General features: G+C 41.4%; 1 protein-coding gene across 1 annotated transcript in view; it reads left to right on the top strand.

Annotated features, from left to right (window-relative positions):
* Nucleotides 1-12,595, top strand: part of CDH23 (cadherin-related 23) — a 797,360-nt gene that overhangs the window by 505,796 nt on the left and 278,969 nt on the right. Inside the window, exons 13-14 of the mRNA XM_015422891.1 lie at nt 4,595-4,659; nt 6,822-7,059. Coding sequence (XP_015278377.1) covers nt 4,595-4,659; nt 6,822-7,059 — 303 coding nt within the window. The remainder of the gene's footprint in view (nt 1-4,594; nt 4,660-6,821; nt 7,060-12,595) is intronic.

Raw genomic sequence — 12,595 nt, 5'->3', positions numbered from 1 at the left:
GCATTTTAGAATTCTGGCACCCAAAACTCCTTTATAATAAAGGAGAGATGCTGTGTACTATCCCACTGTCACAACAGATTTTGCCAAGACATGCAGGTATTTTGTTGTCTGAGATATCTGGTGTTAATAGCCGCAAAGTTTTCACTTGCTTATGGAACCATGAGAAAAAGGAGCATCTTTAGAAATCTATCTCAGCAATGTGTGTGTAATGTATATACCAGGAATGCATATAAAACTGATTCTTCTGAAAGAGATTTTGCATGGTTGTAAGTCGTAATAGCAGTTTCAATTAAGATTTAATTTTTGAACAGATAAATGAAAAGTTACACAGAAGATATAATTAAATGTAACAGTGTTACTGAGCCAGAAGTGATGCAAACATGTCACTGACTAAGCTGGAAGGATATTAAAGATGTAGCTTGATTCTGTAATGTTGTGTTTCCTTACACTCCTGCCTCAGTTATTATCGGTTTATCCTCCTTTCTGCATTTCATGCAGTCTGCCCACGTCCATCCCCACCATCAGTAATCTAAGAACAGAAAGGGAATCAACCCTTTGTGGCCTCCTTGTCTTGGTCTCTTCAAGGATTGGCAAGGCCATGTGTAAATCATGAAGGTTGTACTGTAGGGCCTTATTCCACGTCACTCATAAAACCTTTTGAGTTTAGGAATGAAATGGGTTTCTGACACTACTTTTTCTCATGTCCATTCAACTTCCAAAGAGCCCAGGCAGAAATCAATTTAGAAAATAAGCTTAAAAACAAGATAGTTTGGAATTTTATTCCATCTTTCTCATTTTAAAATACAAATTTGTCCCCTTTGCCTTTGCTGCCACTCATGCATATTTTATATATTCATTAGAGCCAAGACTTTAAAACACCCACAAATCTTACTTTGCTCACCCAGAATGACACTGTGAGCTTTACACACTTCGCTGGGAAGGCTGATGTTATTTTTTGCCATGACCAGGTTGTGAAATCTGTCACAGCTCTGAAAGATTTGCAAGGACATCATCCTGATGATGAAGGTCTTAGATTCTGCTCAGAGGGAGAATCCTTCTTGTCTACTTTGTGTTCTTAATGCATTAATCTATCTCAGCATTTCTGGAAAAGCTGTGGCCAATGTGGCTGCTTGATTTCCCCTACCCCTTGCATAAAGTTTAGTGACTAATCTCATATTGATTTCCATGTGTTAAATGAAACAGAGGAAGACTGTATGATGGGTGTGTTTCTTACATTCACCACCATTATAGAAAACCAAAGGAATGTGTCAGAAATCTATGAGGCTCATGGTACCGTTTGGGGTTCCTCTTTTCTCCCTAACTGTAATGATTTGACATCTCCCCCCCCCAAAAAAAGAGGGAGGCAGCCATAATAGAAATGGGTGACTTCAACAGGCCTCAAATTGATTGGTTAGATGGAAATTCTAGTCCTGATAGACAAAACAAAATTCTGGATATAGTAATTTGTGCTTTGGAAAATTTACAGTATAGTATAGTACTAAGTATGACAGGAGGGCCTGGCATGATGTAGTCCATGAGGTCGCGAAGAGTCGGACCCAACTGTGCAACTGAATAACAACAACAACAACAACAACAACAGTACTATGCAGAGGTATACCCTCCAAGTCCATTAAAGTAAATAGGCTTAGAAGGGTATAACTTTGCTTAGGATGGCCTTCAGAGTCTGCGGACAGAGATGTTAGGAAGACCCTTTTTGTCCTGCCTATCTTATTTGGCAAATTTGGCAAAGTTTGTTTTATCATTTAATGCCATTTTTATATTATATTCATTTATATGCACTTGACTCAAAAACAGTCATACATTTTAGTGGCAATATTTCTGTCAAATTTTGTTAGCCAGACTAGAAAAAAAGGTTGACCAGAGTTGCATTTTGAATCTGAAGTAACCATAAAAGAAATTGGAACTGTCTACCAAACCCAGAGGTGTCACAAAATTTTGTTAACATTCCTAACTAAAGGAGAGATTTGGATCCAGCATAGCATTGCCTTCGGTGCAAGGATTTCCATCTGCAGAAGACTACTGTCTCACCTCTCCATTCCTGCTGTAGTTCAAAATGATGCTCTCGAGAAATAACGGATTCTCAGAAGCATCGTTTCAAGAGGCATTTTAGTAGGGTTGCCAGGTCCCCCTTGGTCACCAGCGGGTGATTGGGAGGGGGGATACAGTTGCCAGATGCAGGTTGAGAAACTCCTGAAGAAATGTTTAGGGCCCATGGAAATCTATTACATTTTGCCTACAACAGAAAAAAATAAAATGTCGAAGCATTTAAATTATATAAAAATGATTTTTAATATTGATGTTGTTATGATGGGAGGGGCCCATGAAGGCAAAAATGCTGGGGGCCCACAAAAGTGATAATGCAGTCCCTCAGGTAGGACAAAAGGTTTCAGTGAAAAGAGAACAAAGGACCACAAAAAGCTTCAGATCAGTAGTTGTCTAATGCTTCCACATTGCATACAGTATGTTCTCTTTGTAGAGTGTGTGTTAACTGATTTTTTTAAAGGGTAATTGATGTGCCCCCAAAGGTGTCCCCAGTGGCAGCACAAATTAATTTTGCATTCCTTTGGAAGCTATGATCCAGATTCTGTGGATAAGGATGAGCAACAGCTAGATTAATTGTTTTGGTCTAGGTATTGGAAAAAGTACAAACCAAATGGATAGTCAAGAGGGAAAGAATGGCATTGTACAGCAAGAATAATTGGCTTGTGTGAAAATACAGTCTGGTTACAATAGTACATATCAGTTGTGTGTTAATGTATTCACATACTTTATCCCAGCAGTCCTACAATAGCTGTGGGAAGCCATCCCATATTATTTTCTCCACATTTTGGATAGGGACAGAGAGAAATAATGGTTTCCTGAGGTCAGGATCAGGGAGGTGAGCCAGGGACTTCCTAGCTAGAACTCCAGAACATCTCTCAAGCACCTCTTTTACACCTCTATGCAAAGGTGACACAAGGCTATCTATACAAATCTTACCAGCTATATATTTACTGATGCCCTGTATTTGACAGTGAATCTGCATGTTCTGTGGGAAGAGCTCAGGGCAAAGATAGACTCAGCTTGCCTGTCTAAAACTTTCTGATCTGCCTGACCAGCTGATTGCTTTCTCTAAGCAGCTTACAGAAAACAACAGTATAGCAAAAGATCTTAAAATCATAATCTGTAAGGTAGGAGGAAACAACACCCTTTAAGTTCTGTGTCTTGGAGATATAGCATAAAAGATTTGTGCATTTATCGTAGCCATGGATCAGACTTGGATGAAACTGTTCTATATTTCCTTCTATTGTGGAAGTCCCCTTTGGGAAGAGTGGAAATAGGTTCACTGTCCCAGAAATGAGGGGTTTTTTTATAACAGTGATGTGTCTTTGAAGATGGAGTGACCCTGGATATGTAAACAAGCTCCTTTGTGTAAATGTCACTCTTAATATTCATATTTGTCTGTAGACCTTGGGGTCGCTGTTTTGTCTTGCAGATTTCTTCTATGGAAGAGTCTGAGCTTTTATGCTTCTCCATCTGTACATGAAGCTTTATGTTCCTTATGTTTAAGAGTAGACCATAAAGTTGCAATTCAAGCATCTGGGCCTTCATGGCTGTCTAACCTGGTTGTCTTTGTCAGTGTATGTGGGCTTTATCTGATCCATTGTTTATGGTAGCACCTATGTGTGCAGAGAACATAGCAGTGGCTTACGGTTTGTAAGTGGCAGAATATTTTTACTTCAGGATTCTAATTGCGTGATTTTTGTGGAAACAGTTGAAAATAATTGAAGGGCACTTCTCTACACAACTTCAGATGAATGGCATAATGCAAATCACCAGATCATGAAGTCAAGTGTGGGTTTTGTTGCCCACAAAGGAAGTAATGTAGTACGTCTGACATAGTGTGATCCTGGCAGAAGCCATTCTGAGTCCAGCATACTTTAAAGTCCTGGCATCTTTGGCACCACAGTCTACTGTCTGTGCCTGCTCGCTATATGTGCGATCACCAGCAAGGGTGTGGCAGTTGTTCAAGGCATGGTTGTGTACACAAATTCAGGTAGAATAAGTGTCACATAGACAAAGAAAAAAGCATTGGAATTTTTGCCCTTGAGGAATCAATTCCAACCCAAAATGCTTCCGCTCAGAATGATTAAGAATGAGAAAATTCAATGTGCTCCTTCTTCTGAGCTGCCTCTAAGTATTAACTAGTAGGAGGCAGCAAGAAACAGAAATGTAGCCTACCATAAAGAATGTTGTATCTTCAGTGAGGTTCATGATCCCACCTCCTGTCAGCAGCATTTTCATTTGACACTTCTGTATGCTTATAATATGGTGAGGCTGTAAAACAGAATTATTCCAGAAAGGGCAGCCTGGACTAGGGCAAAGGGGGAATATGCTTGTTGTTATATCGTTGTTAACCTCCTCTTAGGTCCTGAGATGCTTAGGAGAAAGACATGTAAATAAATATTTTAAATAAATGAACAAATAAATCTTGCATGTCTCAGTGTGCTTTCAAAATCAGGACTTGTGTCTGAAGTTTGAGTTTGGTTCCTCCTAAATATTTCCCATGGCTCTCTCTGTTCTAATTTTCTAGGCAACAGACAATGATGTGGGCTCTTATGGAAAAGTCAGCTATTATTTTAGTGATGATCCTGACAGGTAAGTACTTCCTGGATTGCACCTATGCTGCTGGGTTCCTCACTTCATTCTGGTGTGGTTTGGATTCCCATTATTTATAATATGCATTCCTTTATTTTTAGTGTATCTATTTTATTCAAAGCATCTTCATCCTGCCATTCTGTCTAAGAAACTCCAAAGCAGTTTCCATCAATAAGAAACCAACTTAAACAACAATATAAGTAAAGAGAAAGGTCCTGTGCCTTCCCTGTTTGCGTTTAGCAAGTGAAAATTGTATTTGCCTATAGAGTGGGAACATTCTCTCATGTCTGCCTGAATACTGGGAAGGAGGATCCCTTGTATGAGGGGCATAGTCTCCAAGAATTTCATCACACCATGCGATGGGAGGGTGTGTTACATCTAGAAAACGTATTTTCCATTTAAGACAATAGAAATGACTATTGGTCTGATTTTGACTACCTTTAATTCTGATATTAAAGAAAAATGTAACTTTTTCTTCACACACTTATTATTAATACCAGTTAAACCCACACCGGACAACTGTGGTAGCTGAGTAACAGGTTTTGCATCACAGCACATTCCTCCGGAGTTCTGCCCAAAAGTGGGAATCCACCCAGTTGTCACCAGGCTAGTGCGGAGTTGGACTGATGGATAACTTGGCAAGCCAAATACTTCCATCAGACAATGGGAAATGGAGATTAATGGCCATGGAGACAGCCCCAGAATAGGCCTAGTAGAAGCAAGCAAGGTAGGCACTACAGATTAAGGGAGACAACTTGGAGAAATATGGACAAGAAGATACTGCTGGCTTGGCAGCAGGAGCACAGTCCCAGTTCTGTAAACTGCAATCTGTTCTGATGACATTAGGCCCTGATGCTTACCATTTGCACATGTCAGTATTCTTCCATAATTAACTGCCATTAGGTTCACATCTGAATTAATTATTAAGCAGAACCTGCAATTCAGATAATGAGTAAATTATGGGGCAGAACCTGTAAATTCAGATAACAAAGTTACGGAACAGAACAGGTGGGTCCATCCTTTGGCCTGGCTTGCTAGACTTGGATCATCATTTTGCCCCCATTCCATAGAGTTTTGTCTGAATCTGAGAAAATCGCAGCAGTGTCAGTAGCGTAATTTGGTGGCATGATGCCACTTTTCTGATACTGGGGAGCAAAAAGGGAGACATTCAATCACATATCCAGAATTCAGGTAAATCTCAGCCAAAAAGATTTATGTAGGTGTTCTAGCTGAAGAGGAGGTCAAGATTAAAGTAATTAGGGCTTGGGAAACTGCTAAAAGTGGTTTATAAAGTTGGGACAGTTCAGTGCTTGCCAGCCTCTTTTTGAGGCTAATCAGCCTTATTTTTAGTTGAGCCTTATACTGAATCTGACCATTAGTCCATCAAGATCAGTATAGGTGACTCAGACTGATAACAGCTCTCCACAGTCTCAGGTACATGTCTTTGCACATCACCTACTTCATATTGGTGTAGACATCTATATGCCAGTTTTCTCCCCAATGGGGATATGAAGCAGCTTACAACATTTTTCTCCTCCTCCATTTTGTCCTCACAACCACTGTGTGAGATATGTTAAGCTGAGACAGAGGAACTGGTCAAAGGTCCCCAGTGTGAGCTTTCATGGCAGGCTGTAGGTTTGAGCCATGGCCTGACAGATCCTAGCCTGACACTGTAATCACTGTATGATACTGGTTCATGACACCCTGCCCTCATGCATTGTCGTCACAGAAAGAGAGAGTACAGGCTAGCACCTGAAAAATGTTCTGGAGGGTCTAGTTTGAAAGCATTAGTTTGTAGTGAACCTCATTTAGACACGTTCCTGCTTGCCAAGTAGTTTCATGAGGTTCTTCCAGCAAAGCTCCCACTCATTTTAATCAAAGGAAGGTAAAGATTGTTTTTTGTTTCTCCTAAGGAGTGTCTAAACATACACATATTTGTGGGTAATGCAGGCCCCATTTTTGCCCCAATGAAATGCATCCTCAGGAAACTTATTTTGAACAGAGGAGTGGTAGAAGGGAGAGAAGTCATACCTTTTTTCCTCATGGGTTAATTTCCCATTCACAATTGGCTCCCCCGCTGATTTTTCTCTACAGGGTTCCAGATGCCAATTTACCATTGTATGTTTCCTTAAATATTGTTGGTTTGCTGTTTGGGTCTCCAGATTCTCATTGGACAAGGATACAGGTGTAATCACATTGATTGCTCGGCTGGACTTCGAGACAACTCAGCGTTATACACTGACTGTGATTGCCAGAGATGGAGGTGGGGAAGAGACAACAGGGAGAGTCCGGATTAATGTCCTAGATGTCAATGATAACATCCCCACTTTCCAGAAGGAGTCCTATTTGGGAGCTTTGAGGGAAAATGAGCCTTCAGTCACTCAGGTGGTCCGTGTGAGGGTAAGAAAGATGTTTTGAAATCCCTGATATATTTTTCTTAGCTGCTCAGACTTGGAGGATGTAGGGAACATAAATGTAAATTGAAGGCCAATGGTGACATGTCCACTGTATGAGTAGGGTTGAAAATTCTGCTTTAGCCAAAATAGTTATGAGGCATCATGTATACTGATTAGGGCTGCTCAGACACCAGCTGGTTGGGATTACATCCTGATCACTTGTTGCAATCAGGCATCTGGCTTTCCACATACTGGTTTGACTTCTCATGACTAGGGTTGCCAACCCCATTCAGGGAAATTCTAGGAGATTTGGGGAAGGTGTGATCAGGCTTTCCCAGCTCCTCTTTCCCACCTGGAGGTTGGCCATCCTGTTCCAGTGGCCAGTGGGAGGCGGAAAGTGAAAATTGTCACTGGGCAAAGGAGTGACATCACTTTTAGGGAAAACCTGGAAGTGACATCAGTCCTCTCTAGGAATAGCCAAAAGTTCTGAGGTTTTACTGGTGATTCATGAATGGACTGACATCACTTCCAGGTTTTTCTTAAAAGTGACATGACGCCAGTGCCCAATGGCACCTCTCTGGACTCCTAATGGTTGCTAGGCCAAACCTGGCAAGCCTACGGCTGACCCCAGCACTCGTTTTATCAGACTTGTCAATTTTCTCATGGCAAACCCCAGATTTGTCCCCAATGGTTGCTAGGCCAAACCTGGCACACCTACGGCTGACCCCAGCACTCGTTTTTCTCATGGCAAACCCCAGATTTGTCCCTTTGATCTCTTCCCCCATGTTTCAGGCCTAAATCTTGGTATGAAGCCTGAACCAATGCTTTAATGCACGAACAAAGAATTGAACTGGAGGTCCAATTTTCCTTGACAGATGCCTGTGGAGGGGAAAATTTGGGGAGAGATTTCACTTAGAATGTATTGGTATACCATAAGGTTTGTCCTCTGAAGCTGCCATTTTCTGGAGGGAACTGACCGCTGTCGTATGGAGATCAGGTGTAATTCTGAGAGAACTCCAGGCCCCACCTGGAGGTTGGCCATCCTACTCATGAGCTATTAATGGCTGTTTGACAGATTTTTATACTCATTCCCAACACCACACAATATAGAACAAGCAGCTTTCACATATGTGTGTTGTAACATTGCCCGATAAAGTTGTTATCCCCTTAGATAGTGTTGCATACGGCTTCAGTAAAAGAGTGTTAAATCAATTATCAAAATTATAAACTGCTGGTAAATCAATGCTTTAAAAAAAATCTACTATTCATTTTTCCTTTCTCTGCTCCTTAGCAACAGCAATGGCTGCCAACCTGTTTGGAATCAGAGAGTTTTTGCACATGTGTGATTTTGCAAAGCACATGTGAAGTGTAGTTTCCCCCTTTGTATTTATTTTTCATGTCTTAAATAATGAAGTTTTAAAATTAAAATAAAATTGTGCAGCACAGGGAGAAGCATTCCCAAAACAAAAAAGGACACTTTTGAGAGTTTTCACATCCCGATAGTGCTTCTGCACAGTCCATGTAATGAAGGACAGACTGTTCAAGAAGAAGCTTCTTTGTACTTTTTACTAGGCAACTAATTGCATCATGAGCTAGGACTGCTTCTTTTGGCTGCCTTCACATGCTCAAGTAAACAAAAGCTAGCAAGTGCAGCTGCAAACTGTGTTGCTGTGAAACAAAAGCAATCCAGGGGTGGGGTCACCCTGATCACAACTGCTGTACAAGCTAAATTTGTCAAACATATTTGCCACAAAATTTACAACATCTGTAGTACAGATCAAACATGGTTACTAACCTCTCGGTGGGGCCTGGAGCAGAGCTGGTTCTAGGTGTGTATGGGCCCTGGGTGATAGAGTGTAACTGGGGTCCCTTTCCCCTTTGGTACACACACCCCTTTTGCCTCTAACAACAGCCCTTAAATTTGGCCTCTCCCTTTTGGCTCTCCCTTTTCTTCTTCTGCCACTCCCTTTCCCATTATAATTTGCTTACTCTGATAAAGAGATGGTACAACATTTTTATTTCTTAATTATTTTTATTTTGTATAAAGCCAGAGAGAACAAAGTACACCTTCTGTGATTTTATTGGAATGCTATTCAATAAAATAGGCATAATTTTATTGAAAGCAATCGAAATATTATTCTGAAGCCTCAGCCTAAGGGGATGCAGAAAAGTTTCTCTGTTATCACTGAAAGTGAGGAGGCCAAACCAGATCCCTCCAAAACGCTTAAGCAGCTGAACAATCCACCATTGAGAAAGGAACTTAATATTATCACTCAACACAGAGGCTGATTTCGCACTAGAGCTGCCTCACTGTTGCGCCACCATTTGCCCCAGTTCTATTGGTCAATTTCACACCTGAAGCTGCGCGGCTGATTTTTACCTGCGGCTTCGCCCAATTTCCCCCGCAGTTTCGTGATCCTGTTTTTTGAGGATCAACAAAACTGCGGAGGAAATCCAGCGAAGCCGCGGGTCAAAATCATCCACACAGCTTCGGGTGTGAAATTGACCAATAGAACCAAGGCAAACGGCGGCGCAACAGCGAGGCAGCTCTAGTGCGAAATCAGCCAGAATCAAAGGAGTCATAGCTAACATAAGAAAAATACTAATTTTGCATATGGAGAAATGCATCACTCAGTTTTTTAAACCAAGACTAACATCTTTGATGCTGCTAATTTAATCCTCCAACATATATTACAATCCAAATCCTTAATTGTTGGTTTTACACATTTCTATTGTTTTAAAAATTGCTTTATTGTCTTTTTTTAACTGTTCATTGTCTTGAGTGCCCTAATTGGGTGCAAAGATGGCTAAGTATTTTTTTTACTATGTGTATCTATAATAATCAAGATGTGTACCATGAAAAAGTACCTCTAATGCATCAACTAGTTGTAGTAACTGCAGCAAAAACAGTTTGACAGCATCTATTCCAGCATGTAGTATTCCAGGATGTCTGAGATAGAGCTTTCAGGATCAGTTTTTGCAAATGCAGTGAGCCCACTTCATGGGCCACTGGGGGGAGGGGGAACCAAATAAATGCAGTGGAATATTATATATAAGTTGGAAGTGACTTGACAACATGTAACACACACACACAACAACAGCAAAAAATTCCTTTCTAGAACTGCCTGCAGCATGCACCAACACAATAGTCCAGTTGTGAGGAGAACAAGGTACAAAGAATGCCTGAAGATTTTCCCCCCTGAAACAATGGCTTGCACTCCTTTGGCACTATTATCCTGGCATTGATCACAAATACTACATGTCAACAATCTATACTTTTCTGTCACCCTGTCCAACAGAATGCTGTTGTATCTGTGACATGCAGAAATTCCAGAAAACTCTCCTTGAAGTCCACTGATTTGCTGTTAACAAAAAGGAGGAGGACTGTGTGTCATTAGAATGGGCAAATTGTTCTTTGGCACCGTAGATGAGTGCTTAGCATCCATTACCATATATATAAAAGGCTAGCCGTGATCCTGAGGACTCACCTTCTACCTGATTGGGCCAGCCTTTCAAGGTTATTTGCATATGTGAGCTGATTGGGTCTCCCTCCATTCCACATGTGATCTTCCCCCCCCCCCCTAGCCAGTCGGAACACAGAGGTCGTTTGCATATGTAGCCCAATTAGCCCTCACTTCCAAAATTCTAAGCAGTTTGCTATTCTTCCCCCCTCCCCCATAGCCAGGACACAGAGGTTGTTTGCATATGCAGCCTGATTGGCCCTTGCCTCCAGTGGATGAATATAAACAAATAATCAGTGCTTGTAGAGAGAGAGTTAGGAAAGCTAAAGCTCAGTAGGAGCTTAGGCTTGTGAGAGATGCTAAAAACAACAACAAAAAAGGTTCTTATGTTCAAAGTAAGAAAAAGAGCAAGGACATAGTAGGCCCATTGTGGGGACAGGAAAGTGAAATTGTAACGGGTGGTAAAGACTGTTCTATTTAGGGCTGCCAAACCGCGGTGGGGGATCCGTGCGTCGTCGCAGGATCGCTGCCTCGGGGCGTCGCCAGGATGTGACGCTACGCGGTGCCATCAGCCATACACTAAGGGAGTGCATTTTAGAATTAGAACTTTGGCACCCACTATTCAATTATATATAAGGAGAGATAACATGAAAGAGACAGAGAATAAGAGTACTGAAGCGCACTGTTTTCCCTGATCCACTGAGAAGTCCCAGAGTCTAAATGCAAGGCATAAACCAGAGTCGGAGCAGATTCTTTGTACCATCTTGCTAAGTTGTAAGGAGAATTTTACTGCATATCAGGTGTGTGTGTGTGTTTGTGTGTGTGTGTGTTAAGTGCCGTCGAGTCACTTCCGACTTATGGCAACCTATGAATTAATGACCTCCAAAATGTCCTATCATTAACAGCCTTGCTCAGGTCTTGCCATAGCTTCCGTGATGGATTCAATCCATCCCATGTTGGATCTTCCCCTTTTCCTGCTGCCTTCAACTTTCCCTAGCATTATTGTCTTTTCCAATGAGTCTTCTCATAAATATGATAGCCTCAGTTTAGTCATTTTAGCTCCTAGGGAGTGTTCAGGCTTCATTTGATCTAGAATCATTATTATTTTTTTTGGCAGTCCGCAGAATCTGTAAAACTCTCCTTCACCACATTTCACGTTAATCAACCTTTCTGCCAGCTTTTTTCATTGTCCAAATTTTGCACCCATACATAGTAAGGGGGAATATTATAGTATGAGTCATCTTGATCTTAGTCACCAGTGATGCATCCTTACACTTAAGGATCTTTTCTAGTTCATGCATAGCTGCCCTTTCTTCTCTCAGTCTTAGTATGATTTCTTGGTTGCAGTCTCCTTTTTGGCTGATGATGGAATCAAGGAATAGAAAATCTTGAACAATTTCAATTTCTTCATTGTCAGACTTAAAGTTGTGTAATTCCAGTCATCATTACTTTTGTCTTCTTGATGTTCAGCTGTAATCCTGCTTTAAATTCACCATCCACTTCCCGCTCCCCCCCCCATTTTGTCTCTTCAGTTTCAGAATTGGTTGGAAAGGTAGTATACTGCCGCCCTTCTGGGAACCTTTGCCTTGAGAACTAACTACTGTTAGTTAGGCTGTTCCTGGAGGCAAGTAAACAAGTAAAACAGAGTCAAGTATGGGAAGGAAGAAAGGGAAGGAATTGCAGCCTACTTCCCTCTTCAGCAGTTTTAATTAGCTTTTGAAACTGATTGTGATCCCTTGCCCTTGGTCAGTGATGGAGAACCTTTTAGAGACCGAGTGTCCAAACTGCAACCCAAAACCCACTTATTTATGGCAAAGTGCCAATACGGCAATTTAACCTGAATACTGAGGTTTTACTTTAGAAAAAACAACTCATACATTAACTTAAGATGATCCAACCAAAGTAAGGAAAGCAATCCCAAATGCTTTCATTTACTTTAAATTATTTGGCAGAGAATTCCACACTTTAATGATGGTCTGGGCCTGGCTGGGGCGATGGTACACGTGCCCACAGAGAGGGCTCTGAGTGCCGCCTCTGGCACATGTGCCATAGGTTCGCCACCACTGCCCTAGGTCCTTG

Source organism: Gekko japonicus, unplaced genomic scaffold (genome assembly GCF_001447785.1).
Source record: "Gekko japonicus isolate JY-2015 unplaced genomic scaffold, Gekko_japonicus_V1.1 scaffold49, whole genome shotgun sequence".
Lineage (NCBI taxonomy): Eukaryota > Metazoa > Chordata > Lepidosauria > Squamata > Gekkonidae > Gekko > Gekko japonicus.
Note: the sequence above shows the minus strand (reverse complement) of the source record. Positions and strands in the feature narration are given on the sequence as shown.